Source organism: Carassius auratus, unplaced genomic scaffold, assembly GCF_003368295.1.
Source record: "Carassius auratus strain Wakin unplaced genomic scaffold, ASM336829v1 scaf_tig00216437, whole genome shotgun sequence".
NCBI classification, from domain to species: Eukaryota; Metazoa; Chordata; class Actinopteri; order Cypriniformes; family Cyprinidae; genus Carassius; species Carassius auratus.
In genome coordinates this window covers 275,027-294,030 of record NW_020528572.1, presented here as the reverse complement: position 1 = coordinate 294,030, position 19,004 = coordinate 275,027, and the positions used below count along the sequence as shown (strand labels likewise).

The 19,004-nt window shown below is 37.8% G+C and overlaps 1 protein-coding gene across 1 annotated transcript; it reads right to left on the bottom strand.

Annotated features, from left to right (window-relative positions):
- Positions 1-468: 468 nt before the first annotated feature.
- Positions 469-18,069, bottom strand: LOC113098203 (importin subunit alpha-4). The gene is made up of 17 exons (XM_026263193.1): positions 17,933-18,069; positions 11,203-11,247; positions 8,823-8,912; positions 8,705-8,734; positions 8,481-8,533; positions 7,956-8,051; positions 6,886-6,971; positions 6,686-6,772; positions 6,019-6,188; positions 5,162-5,206; positions 4,785-4,916; positions 4,577-4,705; positions 4,370-4,474; positions 3,775-3,846; positions 3,527-3,689; positions 3,281-3,375; positions 469-2,698 (listed from the first exon to the last, which is right to left on the bottom strand). Exons 1-17 carry the CDS (start codon positions 17,999-18,001, stop codon positions 2,600-2,602), a joined length of 1,566 nt encoding a protein of 521 aa, XP_026118978.1. The 5' UTR covers positions 18,002-18,069; the 3' UTR covers positions 469-2,599.
- Between the last annotated feature and the right edge of the window lie 935 nt (positions 18,070-19,004).

Sequence of the window (19,004 nt, the reverse complement as noted above, 5' to 3'; positions counted from 1 at the left end):
AGGAAAAAGATTAAAGGCAACAGGTCAAAGACACACCAAAAGCATTAGAAGGTCAATCATAAGAAAGCAATAAAAAGGATGGCTAACAGCAAGTTTATTTTGGTTAGGTTCATTGATACATAAAGCACGTCCTGAGGGAGTGATGAGCGAAAGATGTGTTGCCATAGAAAGGTGGAGGTGGGAAAGGGGAAGTGGATAGGTTGAGAATTGTGGGTAATTGTGATCCACATGAAAAGAATGAGAAGGGAGCAAAATGGAAGTTAAGGGGATCAATTACAAGTCAGCCAGCAGACTAGAGAAGAATTTAATAAGAATTATACTCTACTCCAGTGAACGTCTCATTGTAAAGTCCAGAGATAGGCAGACATAACACCCAAAAGACCCCATATTAGAAGCAGCTCCAATGCAACGTAGTAGGCATTATGAACCTTTTTTTAGTTACTTTGAAATGAAAAACAAAAGGCACAATGAATTTCAACTCATTCTTTATCTTTAATATGCACAAGAGTTGAAAAAAAAAATACTGATGAGCCACCTTAAAGAGAAATTCAGTTCTAAAATTTATAAAAACATACAAACAATCAGAGGCCAAAATGCGATCTGTCGCTTTTTAGATAATGTTTTTTTCTTTAGCAAGTAAAAATCTTGCAACAAGCAATAAGCTTGTATCCATTTCTGATACAAGACAAAACTTCTTTAAAGTGGCTCGTTTTCTAGTTGCCTAGATAAGTTCATGAATTTCAAACCTGTTTTTTCTTTTTGTTCAACAACTATAGCTAATTCAAAAATGATCAGGGCTGCCTTCAGCTTTCTTACTGTCTTTTTCAGCAGTTTGCTGCCCAAACATAACTACTTTAGTTCAAATGCAGTTTTGTCCCCCATACATCCCTTTACAAGTTAATGCACAGGGGGAAAAAAGAAGAAAAAAAAAAACATCCAGTCATAACAGCAAGAAAGCCCATTTTCCAAATAATGGCAATAATTTGCCATTACAAAATGAAAGTTAAACCAAAAATGAACAAAGAAAAAATAATAATAATTACCCCTATTGGCTGTAAATCAATAATCACAATGTTATTATTGTTCTGTAGCGTCCCAACAATGTCTAGTGGACCTAAGTGTGGTAGCTTCGCATTATATACCTAAACAAGAAATATACTTTCATTTTAGTACAATTAAGTTGTGTAGCAAGTGAAATAAGATTAAAAACCAAAAAAAAAAGAACCACAATGTCATGGATCTTCTTTCCCCATTGCTTGTATAGTCAAAATTAAGCGAACATCGCTCTACACTTACATTAAGCAATAAAACGGGAAAACTTAAAGTGTGCGTGTAAGACTGGAAAAACTGCAAAAGCGGAAGCTTCGCTGATCAAAACAAAAAAAGAATTCACTATCCAATCACTGTTGCAAAGTTTCTTGTGGTTTTGACTACCAAGTGATGAAATGCACTGATTTAGTGAAAATATCCTCCAAACGGTTACAACTGGACTTATCCCGATGAACTTATTACTATGCTTACAGACAAGAAGTAGAGAAGATGAATCCAGAAAATAAGAAGCGCTGCCAGAGCACCCTTGTTAAGCAGAAAGACCTGTTAAGGTTATCTCAAAGAACTTCCAAAGGCTGGGGCGGTCCTTTAAAAGTCCTGGCCAAATTGACAAATCATATAGGATCCTCCTTTGACATGTCCGACAGTCCCACTGCAAACCAAAAAAAGATCGGCACAATGAATGTCCACTACACTATCGCTGAGGAACTTCGAAAATGAGGGCGCTTGAATGTCTTAAATGAAATTTTCTCCATTCGAGTTTGTGTGATGATCTGACCAGATTCTTTTTCCTTCTTCATTATCTTCAGTGTTTCGTAAATATCCATAATTTCAGGATGAAGAAAAAGCAAAAATGGGTGGCGATAATTAAAGTTTTGTTTGCACACCACATATTTAGAGTCACTCCCTTCCCACATTTGAATAATATTCCATGGAATAACCCATTGCAGGCTAGTTCACAGATTTCGGATGAATGAGGGAGGGGGTCCAAATGGCTTAACACAGTCGAGGCTGGACGTATCGTGTTGGGTGTCTGGCTGAGACTCTAAGATCATTACCAGAAACGCAACATTTTGAGGGAAGGGATTTCTTGGAAACAAAAGAAAATCCCTGCCTTTTTATTTCAGGAATAACTCTTTCTTTCATCTTCCTTGGCTGATATGATGGCTGGTACAACAACAGAAGTTTCTATAATTGTTCATGCTCACCTATGTGTGTGAGTGAGTGAAAAAGAGCAAAATATATATCCTTGTTTTGTTTTTTTTTTTGTCTCGTTTTGTTTTTTGGCAACTGCATTATAATGATTCTTGTTCTTTTTTTTTTTCCTTCAACGTCTTGAGATTGTTGAGAACCATCTGTATTTTGAGTGGCGTTGAGACTCAGATCCTTCAGTGCTAGTTTCTTCTGTGTGAGTGAGTGTCATTTCGGAGCATGGTGATTGGTTGGTTTTTCTGGTTAGTGAGTGGTTGGTAGATGATGGGTCAGTAGGTGGGAGGGGTTGAGGAGCAGCTGGGAAACCCACCATTCCTAAGTTCAAATCTCTGGTTGTCTAGAACTTGAACTCCTTGGTTTGTAGGTTGGAGGATGGATCAAAGTTAAATGTGCCTCCCTGGGTGGCCTCAGGAATCAGGCTGGGGTCCTCATCAATCTAGAAACAGAACCAGACATTACTAACCAGGCATCTACTTATAATTCAAATCTAGAGAGAACCACCAACAAATGGGGCTTTCACACCACGTCATTATAGGAAATAGCCAGCATGGTGGTTCTTAGAGAATCAATTTCCCCCTTGGGCCATTTTTCTGGTTGCATTCGCAGTGGCAGCAGGAACTCTGAATTTGCAACTCACATTTACAAAGAAAACAACCAGTAAATGGAGAACGCCATGATCAGAATTGTTTTTGTTTTGTGTTGTGGGATTCGTGATAATGACGAATGTAAGCACACAATTTACGCTTGAAAGAGCACAAAAATCTGACCAAATCTCCTATGACAACTTGTGTTGTTACAAATCATTTAGGCTACTCTGACGTAAAATGATTTTATTTCCCCCAAACAGAGTTCCTAGAACTGAGACCATTCTTAGTTCCTGTGGTTACTTACGCCAGTACTTCTAGGAATTATGAAATGGTTCCTTGGGTGTGAAAGCCCCAATAATGTCCACAAGCAACATTAATGCATCAAGTACTATACAGAGAAACATGCCAAGAACCAAGAGATCGTGACTCACATCGTCTCCTGAAAAGTACTGATCGATGATCTCAAATGCAAGTTTATAGATGTCCTCATTTTCATGCTGCTGTAGGTTCTCGATTTTTTCCAATCCTGAAATACAGAAGCAAGATTATTACTGCTAATCTTGTTTTATTATTCTAGAAAACAAGTTGTGAAATGTGAATGTGCATTTGTGATAATTTTGACCTAATCTACGGGTCTAAATATGAAGGACTACCCATTTCTATACTTAATGCATTACCTCCACACTCTTCAATGATCTCAGCAATTGTGCTGGCTTCCTCCCCAGCCATGATGAGGATGTTTTTCAGTCCATCGAGAACCACCTGGACCACCTGAGAGTCTTTCACTGACAGCAGGTTGCAGAAGGGTGGGATCACGTTTTGCTGCACTAAGTACTCCACCTGCCAATTACATCAGGGTAACCAATGAACAAGCTTGAAAAGAAAAGTAGCTCGGAATCAGAGATTCATCTGAAATGGTTCATACCTGATCCTTTCTTCCACTTATTGTCAAGTTGCTAATGGCCCATGCTGCCTCCTTCTGTGTTCCAAAATCACCCTGTTTAGAAAAACACATTAAAGATCAAGCACTGTTTATTGGAGCATCTTATACGGACTCTTCAAAGAGTACAGATGCAAGCTCCTGAATTTTCTCCTTCTGAACAGATTATTAATATGAAAATTATTTTAAAAATTTCCAAAAGAAAATAGGAGTGTTTTATTTCAATTCTAGGGAATTTCTTTCGGAAATGCGTCACAACACTGGAGAAAAGTCGTTAGCAACTTCCGGTTCACGCAGATTTTAAATACCTATGATATTCCAATCACCAGGCATTGCTTCAATTTAATAGAATTTCAACTTGAAAATTTAAAGCAATATTTAAATAAGATTAATAACATAAATAAATTAAAACACAGCATAGGAGCATGTTCACTATTGGTCTCAGACTTTGGACATCATATTATATATACTGTGACAAGTACTGCAAATCAGTAATTAAAAACTATAATGAATGCTAATATAAAAGCGAAAAAAAATAGGAAAAGTGGATGTACAGGAGGCTACACAGGTAACATCTTACCTTGGCAAGCTGGTGAATGATCATGGGTATGAGCCCAGCATCTATTACAGCCTGTACCTGCTGCTGGTTACCTGCTGTTATATTGGACAGGAACCACACTGCCTCCTGCAGGGAACAACAGACACATCACAGATGAGTGAGATTCCTGGAGTCATTTATGAAATTAGACAAGTAAATGTTTGGGTTTCATCATCATGTCTGTCTCACCTTGTTGATCTTCTCTTTGGGGTGTGTGAGCAGGTTGGGAAAGTGAGAGAGGACATCACAGTTGAGCACCACCTGAGTCTGCTCATCCGTCCCGGTTACGATGTTCCCCACCGCTCTCAGCGCCGCAGTCTGAGCAGAGGATACACAAACACTTACAGAAAATGGCTTTGTGTTGTTTTTAATGTATAGAAATGGTATTAATTTTTACCTGAACTTTGACCTCTTGGTGGCTGAGCAGTGGAACAAGGAAGGGGACGACACCTGAGTCTATTACCATCTGAATCTGCTCGTTACCTCCATCTGTCAGATACGACAGAGCCCACACTGTGTCTACCAGAATCTAAAGGAAGGAAGAGATCTTAGTGTTTAAAATGTGAACACAGACATTTAATTTTTAGAGGATATAATTCAAAGAAAAGAAATACAAATAAAACGAATATTTTATGTTAATGCTTAAAGGTTAAGGCAATAGAATACCCTTTTGTGTGCAATAACAACTAAAGAATAATGTGAATCAGCCTAAATCCAAATTTACCACACTATGTAAATAAGAGCAAACACAAAATGTTTATATCTTGTACTTACATTTATATCTGTATGATATATGAGTACACAAAGGGCAGGAAGAATCTGTGAGCGAAAAAGAGAGTTTTAAAAATTAATATTTTAGTTTAAACCACCAGACAGAGAATAAGCAAACGGCACGTAAACATGAAATCAGCTGTAGGACAACAGAATATTCATTAGGCCTGCCATCTATCAAACAGTTGCTACACACAAACACACACACACACAAACAGAGTGAGAACACAGTCTAATGATTTCTTAGCAGCAGGAGGTACAATATGTTTCTTTCAGCTCAAAGCTACACCTCCACATTACAGACAAAACGAGAAAAGAAGAATGAGAGAAAATATTGGCATGTCGATTACACAGCATAACACCTGCACAGACTGGACAGATACTACGTTTAAAAGGAGAGACACTTCAGATAATTGAGAGAGCGAGTCTAAAGAAGAAAAATTTCTTGACACATAATATCTTGCACACTCTCAGATATTGTGACATGACTCGGCAGGGGAGCCACAGCTTCCCCAAAATTTTTAGGTGACTAAAAGCAACCAAAAAGCAATTTCAAAGAAGTTAAGGATATAATAATATTATCGGTAGGGATCCCTAGACCAATACAATTAGTGTGCCGCCTCTATTTTAAAACCTACGAGCCGCCACTGTCCTTAATAGTGATACTTTACTGGATTAAATGCCAGTTTATAAAATCCTTTATACATATACACATACAAAAATCACTCAAACAACCAGAGCAAGCATTATATTTAGGTTACTAAAAAATCCCTTAAGTTGTTCTGTGTGTTAATATTTAACTGAACAATTCCTAGATTAATTTTAGTATACGCACATACAACACACACGCACATGCTCACCTCTTGCACTGTTTCCATTGGTGGGGGTGGGTCTTTGTTTCGGCACAGGTTGACAATGACCCAGGTAACGTTTCTCAAGAAGGTTATGGGGATGGAAGGATTAATAAACGACAAGAGAGGTTTGACCACGCCGAGCGAGATAACGTAATCTCGACACTGAGGCCCATCACCTGCACAGAGCCCATAAAACAAACATGTGGGTTAAGTTCTGATGATCCTCCCAGCTATGGAACAGCATTTTGGGGACAAATGTAAAGTTTACATTTTAGAGACAAATTCTTAAAGAAGAAAATCAAATCAAATCAAGAATATGGTAATGACTATTTGTGCCAAAAGCAAAAAAAAAAAAAAAAAAAAAAAAAAAAGACCTATTCACATCAAGAGCAAACCAAAAACAGAATATACTCCAGTACTATAGGTGGCGCAATGCAAGTGCAGCAAACAGCTTGCAATGTGTAAATGTCACCAATGTATGCATGTATCAGCTGCTCAAGGCATGACATCCAAAAGTTCACCTTACTGTCAAGTGAGTTTTAGTTTTTTTGAAAAAAAAGGTCAGACTTACCCCTTCACTGGTTTCATTTTAATTTCTTGTTCTCATTTTTCTCACTTTAAGTTACAAAATTCAGAGACAGTAACAGTGTGAGGACATTTCACAGTTACTCACCAATGATGTTTCCCAGCGCCCACACGGCCTGCTCACACACATTCTGATGAGGAGAGTGGAGAAGTCTCAAAAACAATGGGACAGCATCTACACAGACAGAGAGAGAGAGGAGAACATACAGTGATCAGCTTTACACAGGATGGATGGATGAAGTCAAAACATGCTGATCCAAAATAGCAAAGCCCGTCCAAACAACGTACTGGATTTGACCACTGCCTGAGTCTGCGCAGACGTCCCTGATGCAATGTTGGTCAAAGCCCAGGCAGCTTCAAACTGCAATGAAGGACTGATGAAGAAAGAGAGAGACGAGCAAGTTTAGATGATTTTGAGCTGGTGGGTAAACAACACTTTGCTTCAGACCACTCTGAATTTAGAGTGACCTTCTGTGATGCTCTGAATTGGGCTCTGCAGGACTTTCCCACAGGATTCTGTGTTTGTAGCCAGAACTGACCTTTAAAAGCATTTTTTTTATTAAAGTACACAAGCACAGTACTTGGCTGATTTCGAATCAGACATGAGCAAAAGTAATGAGTCATACACAGAGTGTATCCACACCTATTGTCCAATGCATTATAATTACTTTTCCATTAATTTGTGAAAAGGATTAGTTTTAACATTATGTAGATGTTGAAAAGGTGGATTTTAATTTGTGTATCAGGTACCAATCTTTATTTATCCTCATAGTTATGCATTAAAAAAGATGCTGCTTGTTTAACACACACACACACACACCCTTGTGACAATGTTTTTGAAAGAAGTCCCTTTTGCTCTCCAATGCTACATTTATTTGATCAAAATACTGCAAAACATTACAATTATGTAACATTATTATAATTTAAAATATCAGATTTTTGTATTATTATTATACTTTTAAAATGTATTTTATTCCTGTGATATCAAAGCTTTTAGCATAATTCGAATATTCTGAATCGTAAAAATTTCCTATTATCAACGTTGAAAAGATTTGATAATATAATGCTTAATACTTTTGTTGAAACAACAAAATCATGTATTGCAACCTTTTACATTTTGATCAATATAATGCATCTGTATATAATTAATTTCTTTCAAAAATTAAATAAATCTCACTGAGCCCAAATTTTTGAAAGGTAGTGCATGAAGGATCACAGTCCACTCTGACCATCTCACCTGAGGAACTCTGTCCATCTAACATGCTCTACCAGATGACATTCGTACACAAACAGCACAATTAAAATGATCCATTAATTAAGTTTAGAATAATTCCACTCAGTGCCATGTAGTCACTCACTTGTCATCCCTCTCCAGGCATTTGACTAAGATTGGAAGGATTCCACATTTTATCAAGTCGTCTATGGGGGGATTTCTGTCACTTGAGAGTAATTTTCTGTAAGGACAGAAACGAGAAAAACAAGCATCTTTCAGCACTCCAAATACATGCCAGCAGTGTTAATGCAATTTATTTCAAAGAGACCAATCCAGCCAAAAATATTTAATTAGATTTAATTACAAGCATAATTAAAAGAGTATGCCAATTTTCTGTTTTGTGTTCGGCTTTTCACATTCAGCTGATTAACTATTTCAGCGCCATCTAAAATATTTTACATCAAAATGTAACATTTATTAATGACATTCAGTAAGGAATGAAATCAGTGCAGGTCTTAAAGTTTGCTTCTTTAAATTCACATTTACTGATAAATCATGTACATAAACACCAGGAATGTGTATTAAGGTATAAGCTGTTTCAAGGTTATGAAAGATGTCTTTACAAGGCATTGTGTAACATGCAAATCCTTTCATATACATAACATTTTACCTGGCTGCTTGCACTGCACTGAGCTGCACCACTGCATTGTCACTGGTGGCATTCTGTAATGAAAAAAAAAAAAAGAGAAATGGAGGATGAGAGGAGGAAGGGGCCGCTCACACCCACACACACTTTGTGAAGTGTAGAGCTGATGTGTGCTCTGACCGTCTGAATCGGTTATTTATCAGAGTCTTACCACCACCATTCAACATCAACACATGCTAGAATCTTACCTGTAAGATGGCATCAAGCGTTACATTTTGCTGAAGAGAAAATAGAGAGGAAAGTTTAGACAAACTATATGAAAATGGAAGATATGGAGTGAGATGAAATGAGAAGAAAGCCTCTTACCCCTTTGAAATCAGAGTCCACATCCGAGTCTTCCAGACTCTCTTCCTGTGGAACATTTCGTTTCTTCAGGAGATGCTCGTCTCTTTTGTTCTGTATGGGTTGAGAAATCAAATAAATGCCAGGTTCTCTGTGATAACTTGTTGCACTTAATATATGCATCATGAGATCATGCTGATCTAAAAATACAAACAATGCATTTGAGGAAATCAGAAAACACCATTTCATGTGTTGATTTATGTCATGTAGGCCTATATTTAACAAAAGTGTATTTATATTAAGTGACCATAAAATCAAACAGGCAGCTTTCAAACAGACATCAGACCTTTTCCTCAATACAGTGGATAAGAATTAAATGATTTTATATTTTAACTTTTTTTTTTTTTTTTTTTTTTTTTTAAATACAAACATCAGCTGCTCATTTTTAACACCAAAAAGAAACTGCAGAGAGGAAGGTGCAACACACATTATTATTAAAAAATTTTTTTGTTGGATTTCAAAATCTAACATTTTTAGTCACTCTAGCAGTCTAAATAACTGGTTTTTAATCACAGAGGAAATATTTCATGTTTTACTCTTTTACTTTATCTTCTATTTTCTCATGATATTGCCTCTTAATGGAATATTTTGCTGCTGATGTCAATGTAATAGAATTCAACAGCACAATAACAAACCCTTGAACAAGGCAACTGACGAAATGGAACACAAAAGTAACTTCTGGTTCTACGCAGTGTGAGAAAAATAATGTTAGTGAGCGGTCTGTGACTCCAGTGTTGGAGCAAACAGGAATGCAAAGAGGAATGTCTCGCTCACAACATACGCACACAGAGCAGTACAGCAGAAATCGGTCCAATTCCTCCGGGGTGACAGTGTAACTGCCTAATATGGACAGGACTTGCTGTTTCACCCAATCCAGCAACAAATGAATCAACTACATCAAGGCTGTAGGACTAAACTTCTGCTCCACATCAACTCTGGCTTAGTAGATCAACAACAGGGGATTTCTACCCACTCAGACGCAACACAAAGCATTCTGGTATCCATTTGTACTAATGGACTTTGTCAGAGGCTCCAGGCAACTTTGCTTCTGGTGATGACATGCTACATTTTCAAGTAGGCATCTGTTAAAGTTTTTTAATTGATGTAGAAACCCACAAAAGCACAGATAGTTCTAGAGTGGTTCTGAGTTCCTTGCCAACAGGAAGAGAGATGTGTGTGACAAGGGAAGCCCCTCATGACAACCATTCTTCTTGGGATGCAGCAAGCCAGGGGCCCCGTGACCATGGATGGCGTGACCCAAATACTGCAAGCGCAAACAGATCTCCAACAGAAACAGCTCACCAGTCAAGAGAACAAAGCCATGAGAAGGCCTCAGCAGAAAGACATTACGTTGTTGTTTTACAAATCGCATATTTATGTCTATTTCTGTTGTATAGTCAACTAGTCAATCTCTTTAATTAGTTTGAAATAAACCCTGCATGCAATCACCACCTGCTTAAGTCTACTGTAATGCATGAAGAGACCCCAGAGAGCTCCATGGCCAGGTCATATTTAAACTACAGATGCTCCTCTATTGCAGCGGTGTATCCACACAATCGCATCATCTCACCCACAACAACACTGCAACTGCAAGTCAATTCTCAGAGTGATGTCAAGAGATTATCACAAGGTGGGTCAGTTAGCAGGATTGCAAGTCACATCTTCAAAATTATACTGGGTGAATGATATTAACTGGGTGGTCGAATATGTACTGAAGAGTTCACTGGTATATAAATGTACAAACTACATTGCAAAAACACTTTATTTAGGCATTATTAGGCTAGTTCAGGAGAACTGAAACAGTAAAAAAAGAATGCTATATTTTTGTTGCTAAATCAGAGATGGAACTAGTACATCTGTGAGTCATTTTGATCAATACATTTAAAAATGATGCGTCAGTGACAGTTCACAGATCATTTCATAACAAATACATAAATAACACTAGTATATATATTGCCAAAAAAGAAGACAAATATCAAGATGTAATTGTTTTAGCTTTACAGCCCAGCCCTAAATGAGACTGAAACTATTCAGCACTATTAAGGCAGTAAACACAAATCTCAAGTACGCACTGAATCACCACAATAAACAGCTTAATGTTGTCGCTGAGAGTGCACACAGTTATTTAGGAATGAAAAAAAAGGGGGTTGAGAATCCAATGTTCTATGTCTAGTTTATTTCATCCGGCATTCTCTGATGAGTCACATGTATTGTATCAGAATGCAATGTTAAGCTGCACAGTGTAGCATTAATACCTCCATCTGGAGGAAACCTGCAAATGAACAGTGAATACATGCATATACACCTGTAACTATGACAGACCTCACATTTATTGTGAACTTACCTTTCTCAGTTCTACCGTCACTTCATTGCGATGTCTTCGCATTGTCTGAAAAAGGAAGAAAGAAACAGATGAGCTACCTACAGTACAACATATGGGTGGTTGCCAGATTAATACTTTGGTTTAGCTGTTTGCTCAAATCCACAAGTGATTCGTTCACACACTGTTATATTGAATGGGCTGTAACGACAACCAAAACAAAATGCAACATTAATGGCAACTAAATTCTGGCCACCCCAAAGGAACAAAGAGGCAACGATCTGTGGTAACCACGGTGACAGCAGAACCCAGCTGTCACTCACTCCTCCATTCAGACAATCACATTTTGTGGCCATTCTATTAGAACTGCTGCTCAAAACCCAATAGAACACACATCTGCACCAGACATGTCTGGAGCAACGAACACATCAAAGCCACCCATTTTTCTTCAAAATTGTTATATAGCTACATCCAACTGTGACTATATCACTTTTTCAAAATAGGTTATCGAAAAAGAAAAAAAAAAACTTGATTTTATAGGGCACTGATTATGCAAAATTTACTTTTACAAGTTGTTTGAACATTAATGTGTGTTGCCAGTGTGTATACACAACGACCCTATAATGATAAAAATACAGCAGTCCCTTTTTTTATCCCCAAAAAATCTTTGTGACGCCACATTTTACAAGCCCCGCCCACAACTGCTGACAAACACTGCTCTATTAGCAGAGACCCCGCCCTGAGTGAGCCACACACAATCCGCCATGTTTACCTTCACACTAGAGCATTTAAAAGAAGCACTCAAGAAAGCAATTTATTTTTTGACAGCTATAGATGTTTCAGTCAAGAGCAGTGAGTGATTTTGTTTTTTATTTATTCGATCATATTATAAGCATAGCCGGTAGTATAGGTATTGTATATAATGCTGCTGTCATTTAATACACAGATCTACTATAAACATGTGATTTCTTTCCCAGCTGTTTAACTTCACAGATATAACAGACTACATGTTTGTAACTAATGTATGTTTTTAACATAAACTAAAAGTTTGTGCAATAAAACATAATAGAGAACTTAGTTTAGTAGCTACTCCCAAAATGAATGACAGCCGCTTTCTGTTTAATGGGTTAGTTCACCCAAAAATGCAAATTAGCCCATAAATTACTCACCCTTATATTAAGGGTGACAGTTATATTAAAAATTGTCTTTGATCTTTTAAGCCGTTTAATGCCACTCAGCAGATGTTGCAGTGCATCTGTTCAAAAGAAGTTAAATAAAAAGCGCCCACCCATAAATAAATAAGTGTCTCACACGGCTCCAGGGTCTAAACAAAGTCCTCCTGTAGTGAATCGATGCGTTTTGTAAGAAAAATATCCATATTCAAAACTGCATATGTAGCATGTGCCAACAGTTGTACACAGAAAAAGCTTTAGGCTGATGACGTATGAGGTCTACGTTGTGCAATGCGCTGGTGAGTCTTGAACACCCGCTGAGTGCCAATTAACAGCTTGAAAGATCAAATAATTTACATAACTCCGACTGGATTTATCTGAAAGAAGAGAGTCATATAAATCTAGGATCACTTGAGGGCGAGTAATTTATGGGTTAATTTTCATTTTTTGGGTTAACTAACATTGCAAGATTCATATATTTTAAAGAAACAAATAGTAGTAACTAAATGATTGAAGTACTCCCTACATACATTAGAAGGCTGTTTTCACTGGAAGACCCAGTAATGACAATATGATTAAACATTACAAAATCTAACTCATAAAACAAAATGAAATATGCATGGACATGCATATTACATGCATTTAGGTGAATTTTCATTTTATGCTGACTTTATTGCAAAAACATGGACAGACCATCCATCACAAGTAGTTCTACACTATTATTTAAATAATATTTTTGAAATATAGCTTCAAAAGGACATAGAAGGAAAAAGAAAAACATCATCAGCCAACAATGTAGAGACTGCATTTGCTGTGTGGTGGGGATGGTGGGACGGATCGGATTTGATCTTGTGACTGGGCATCCTAGTTCATGTTACAGCAAACCCATACTGTGCCTTATGAAATCCAAAAGCCATGGTGGGGGGGGGGCAAGATGATGTTAAAGGGAAACCAACAAACAAGAAAGGGAAACAGAAAAGGTTTATTTCCTTATGATGTATTAAATATATAAGGACGTCAGAGTATGATTAGATATGCAAAGAGAGATTAATTTTATTTTAATTTAATCATGCACTGTCACAGAAACAAGAATGAGATGCATTCTAACATAACTGTGGCATTAAACTCAACTAGTGAGGGCTCGTTTAAAATATTGCACATATATAGGCCGTTCAGATTACTTGTTAAAGTGCAATTAAATACCTTCTATCTGCAGACGACCTTATATCTGCGCCTGTTTGTGGATGGAGACTTTTAACGGCCAAAACTATGTATTTTGCACACATCACATTATAGTGTGGTGTGCATGAAAATAATAACAAGGCAGCAGAGCTAACTTATCCATAGTGGTTCTCAAATAGTCCTAAGTCACACCACATAGGGCATTTTGAGAGCCACCTTATAAAAGGCCGCCTAATAAAAAAAAACATAATAATAGTTATTATTATTACTATTAATACATTTATAGGAGAATGAGCCTAATATCGTCTTGACTATCGACAGATAAATTTGCTTCCGTGGGTATCTCTGATTATCTTCGATACACAATACTATCATCTATCAACACAACACTACTAGGTCACAACTCAGCCCATTTCAGGAAACAAAATAAAATCAAGAAATTCTCAGCACAAAGTGGATTCCAGGAGTTTCAACATAAATGGTATTTTAGCGGCACATGCAATATGTGTGAGTCACAGCAGAATGACAGGAGGGCAGAGCTGAGAGGAAGCACTCCAGGAGTCAGCGGAGCAGTGCATCGCCGGTGACATGACAGCTTGGCACTCTAGAGACCAGCATAATGACACAGTATGTGTGCATGTGCTTGTCTGGTTGCCAGCGTGGTCTGAAGACATGCTGTCTCACTGCTGTTAGGTCCACGACATACTAATAAATAGGCTGACCGCATAATAGCCACAAACATCAGGCTTGACTCATTTTTAGAGCATGCAGCTTGCAACAACAAGTCTATGTGTTCAAATCCAAAACACATACTGATAAAATGTTTCTTGAATGCAACTAAGTTGCTTTAAGATAAATGTGTAAATATTATACAAATACCTGCTGATTTAGCTAAAGCATCTGGAAAATGCAAAACAGCAGGATGTAGGCTTCCTGAGGGAAGGACTTCAAGTAATTCAGTTAGGCTGGGTTGACAATCTTTATTTTAATGATCTCAATATTCAGTCTTTAATCCCAAGATCAATCTTTACTCTAGGCTGTTCAATGTTGATGCATGAACAAAACTTTTATTTGTAACACACCTGCAATCCTGTTATCCCAGTAAGCTTTATGTTTGTTAGTTTTGATAAGAAAAAAGTCTCAGCTTTCAAATTCTGTCACTTTCAATCACAAAAATCACCAAATTATGTAGCGGTGGATGATCATCTCTTTTCCTCTTTACTATTAGCTGTAGCATGAAATAAACATGAATAAACATCAGAAGGCATGCTGAAACAAAACAACTTACATGTAATTTCAACTGTGTAAATATGTTTAAGCAACAGCTTTAAAAAAACGTTACATAAAAAATAACTATAGAGGCTCATTTTTCTAAATATATGTACTATATTCCATATTAACCTATTAGTCATGTCTTAATGTTTGTTTGAACAATGGACTGGAGAAGAAACAATTACATCAATAAATATAAAAATTGCCTTATGTATAACTCAAATATTTGCATACAACAACTATCATTGAATTTAATAGTTTGGACTCTTTTGCAAATGTAAAACTTTAATATCACAATAATGTACCAACTGACAGGGTACTGTGTAGTTTACATCTTTAAATAAATTGACATGTACTGCATCGAAAATATATCTGAATTAATTAACAATGAATTTTTGAAGTTTGAATCCAGAGCTCATGAATGCAAATCGAATTGTGAAATCTGTCAACACTCAGCCTTTATAATCCAATCACAAAGGTTTTTGAATGTTGCAAATTTGAACATGAACTCTTTGATCTTTGTATAAAGTGAATGTGTGACATGTCAACTAATCAAACGTCGTCTTTGTTTCTTTTCCCACAGCCACTTAGCAAATACAAAAACACAGGAGCACTTGTTACTCTCTTGGTTAGCCACAATTACATCCTCGTTATGGGCTAAATCTAGCAGCCACGAGTCAAAGTATCCACAGTTCCACAATCCGTTACTGGCCATATCAAACAGGTCAGCTGAGCCACTGTGCATGAGCCCTTCGCTCTTATAGGAACACAAGATGAGAAATCTGAATCTGGTTTGCAAATTCCGGGAATAGCTGCAAAAGTGCAACAGCTTTGCCGGCCTCCAAAGCGGTGTGTGTCTTACGGCTGAGTCGCACCAGCACCCTACAGTACAGTCAATTCACACCGTAAATCTTGAAGGAGGCCTCTGGGGTTACTTGCATGAGCCCACAGCAGATGATGATAATCATGTCTAGTATCTATCAACAGGGTATGAGAGTAAATTAGTTCATTATAAATGTGATCGCAGCACTTTAATTTTTATAATACTCATTTGAAAGTGACTTTAAATGCTCATTACGGTGGTCCTTGGTTTAGAACTGGAGGCAAGCAGGCGTTTTATTCCCTCTTTTATTTTTCTTTGCCATAACTCCACAAGTTATACCTCCATCACTTCAATCCACACTACACGGCGTGTCATCATGGTTTCATTTATGGTTTCGCGCACACGCAGTGAGGGAAACGCGGAAAATCAGTTCGTAGCCCTGCTTCAATAGTGCGATACCTCACGAGAGGTGACCAAAATTTCTGACAGTTCAGAAATCCATCCGACCAACTGATTGCCAGTCGGGAGAGGTTAATCGACTCTCGTTTCCCCTTGTACACTGCATGAACACTGCACGACAAACGACGCACGAAAATGCTGAAAATCGGCCCGATACAAAAAGAGTCGCTCAAAATCGGATGAAAATCGCACAGTGTATGCCCAGCCTTAGGGGTGCTCCGATCACGATCGGCCGATCGTTATGCGCATCTCGTCAGTAAAGCCAATTCTCTAATCTATGTGAAATCATGCACCTGATGGAATTTACCGCTGATTAGAGAACCGACTTAACTGAAGAGATGTGCCTAACGATCGGCCGATCGTGATCGGAGCCCCCCCAATATGTATACAGTTAAAGTTGGATGTACTAGCCTATATATCCAACTTTATATATAGAGCTGGCTGTTAATATAGTTAAATATTCAGTAAGCAGTTGATATTTGCTATATATTTCGTCTTACGCGAGTCTACTTCATGTTTCCAGATAAAATTTGATTATTTCACTTTATCCGAGTATGTACATGGATAAATCTGGATTTAATATTTTTCATTTCACTCAACTTCAAATAGTTGGAAGATAATATAGAGATTTGCTATATAGTATATATTGCTTTCATGAGTGTATTGTTTGTATGTGGAAAAGGTCAGCATCACTTTGTTCTCTTGAAATGCATTGCTGGCGGATTATAAATGTGTTGTAGTCACAAGCCTATTTTGTGATGTCGGTTACTGCCATAGTAAGTGATGAATATAAATGACCTGGTTTAAAATTTCAATGTGACATCCCCCACCCCTGAGAAGTTAACCGAAAGGCATGTCATAAAACTTAAAGATAACAGTATAAAAATTACATTATATCTTTAGTCACCTAGTGTTCAAGTCAACACTGGCAAAAAAAAAAAAAAATCCAGAGCTGCATTATATAATCTACCATCTTACAGCACAACCTGGCGTGCTAGCATTTCTAGGTCGCCTTGTTACAGCCTACACTGGGGTATGCAGTCTGGAGGTCTCCCTTCAAGTTTGTAGGCAATAAAATAATGTTTATTTAGCTCTGCTGTTTCTACAGCTGATGCCTAGTTGCTAACTGCCACACCAAAGAGCAATCTGACTGCAGATGAAAAGATGTGAAGCATCTGTCTTTTCAAAATGATATCTTTATTAAAACACCACACACAGCTCTGACCAATGAACACATCCACTAAAATAAACTACAACAGTCTTGTCAATCTGGCGTGACTAAACGACCATTAAAAAGAGGTCAGATGTTGAGGTATGACTGGCCATTAGTTCAGTTCTGGAGAGAATGCTAAAGCCGGTGTTAACACACCTGTCTCTGTCGCATATATCTGGTTCGCAAGTTATTAATTTAATTATGTGATAATATTTAGGGTGTTTATCTTCTACACATGAATGTTAAAAGTCTGGGGTACGAAAAAACACGAATAAACGGGCTGCTAGGCGATTAATCTGCCGCCTGTTAACCAGTTAGCCGTTAGCACACATGCTAACACGATAAATCTGCGTGCTTTGGCTGTAAATTAACTTCTGAACCACTAAATCAGCCCTGTCTTTATGTCAATCGACTAAATAATGCGCTATAACAACACAAACCCATATATAACCCGCGATGAGCTGGGCAAATGTGTTTAAAGAGGCCTCTATCTAGGCCGCGCCCGCTCCGCATGATGTTGGGTCCACAAACAGCCGCTCCGATCCGACAGTATAAAACCAGAACCACGGAGACTCGGGAGGAGGAAACCGAACTAAAATAAAACCCAGAGTCCAGGGTCTCTGGTGGACTTACCTCCACATCTCGCCCCTTGTTTTTAAAGCTCTTAATGCGATGGTTTTCCAAGCCGGCGTTCTCGGCCATGGCTCTGTGTGTATGTGTGTGTCTGTAGTCCCGAGTCGACCGACGGGTGGAGCGGGGGGTGAAGTGCTGTCCGATTCGTCATTGAATCGTTCTTCCGAGTCGGATCTTTTAATGAACCGAGTCACGACTCACTGAACCTTAAAGGGTCATATGATGCGATTTCATGTTTTCCTTTCTCTCTGGTGTGTTACAAGCTGTTAGTGAATATATATACGATCCCTAATATTGCAAAGACTAAAGCCTTTAAACCAAAGAGATATTCTCTATCAAAGTTAAGACTCGTCCAAGCCAAGTATACATCTCTGCAGAAAAGTAATGGGAGTTATCAGATCAGGGTGTTTTTACACCATGATACCTCATTTGTTGACGTAATAGTGACGTTAGGTTTAGGGGTGGGGTTGGGTAAGGGGGATCATTTATATTGCATGATTTAGAAACACCCAGCAGTTTGAAAACAACCACATGGTGATAAACGCCCACTTTTGCTCTGCAGAGACCTAAGCCTCCAAGTCCAAGTCCTCCTAAAACAACTTGTTTAAACACGCCCCCACATGTCTATGTCACAACGTAGGAAGATTTGCATAACACCGAACAAATGTTCAAACAAAGAAAGAAGGTGTAACTTTATTGTTGCTGCCACAGCTGCCGCCATATTGTAAAGATGCTGTGTATTTAGTTGCGAAAGCAACAGGGGTAGCTGCAGCCTGGAGCAATGGGCATGCCAAAAGGTTTCTCATTGGTGAAAGGAGTTTTACAGTGTTGGCCAATCAGCGGTAAATATATATTTACATAACTTTCCAAGAGAAGATGGCAGCGATAAGACGTGAGGTAATTATTCAACATAAGTTTATCTATACTTTATATACCACAAATATGTATATTAAAATAAGTTTGTTACAGTACGATCATCATTTTCATTTGCGTTATATCTTCCAGCTTTAGTAATTGGTTTATTGTAGTTTATAGATGAGTGCTGGTAAACTTTTTTGTGATTCGATTCTTT

Coding starts and splice junctions, on each gene's coding strand:
- LOC113098203 (XM_026263193.1), bottom strand. CDS start 18,001: ATGGCCGAGAACGCCGGCTTGGAAAACCATCGCATTAAGAGCTTTAAA. Junction 8,052..8,480: donor AGTGCAGTGCAAGCAGCCAG/GTAAAATGTTAT, acceptor CTGTCCTTACAG/AAAATTACTCTCAAGTGACA. Junction 4,475..4,576: donor CCAAAGAGAAGATCAACAAG/GTGAGACAGACA, acceptor TGTTCCCTGCAG/GAGGCAGTGTGGTTCCTGTC.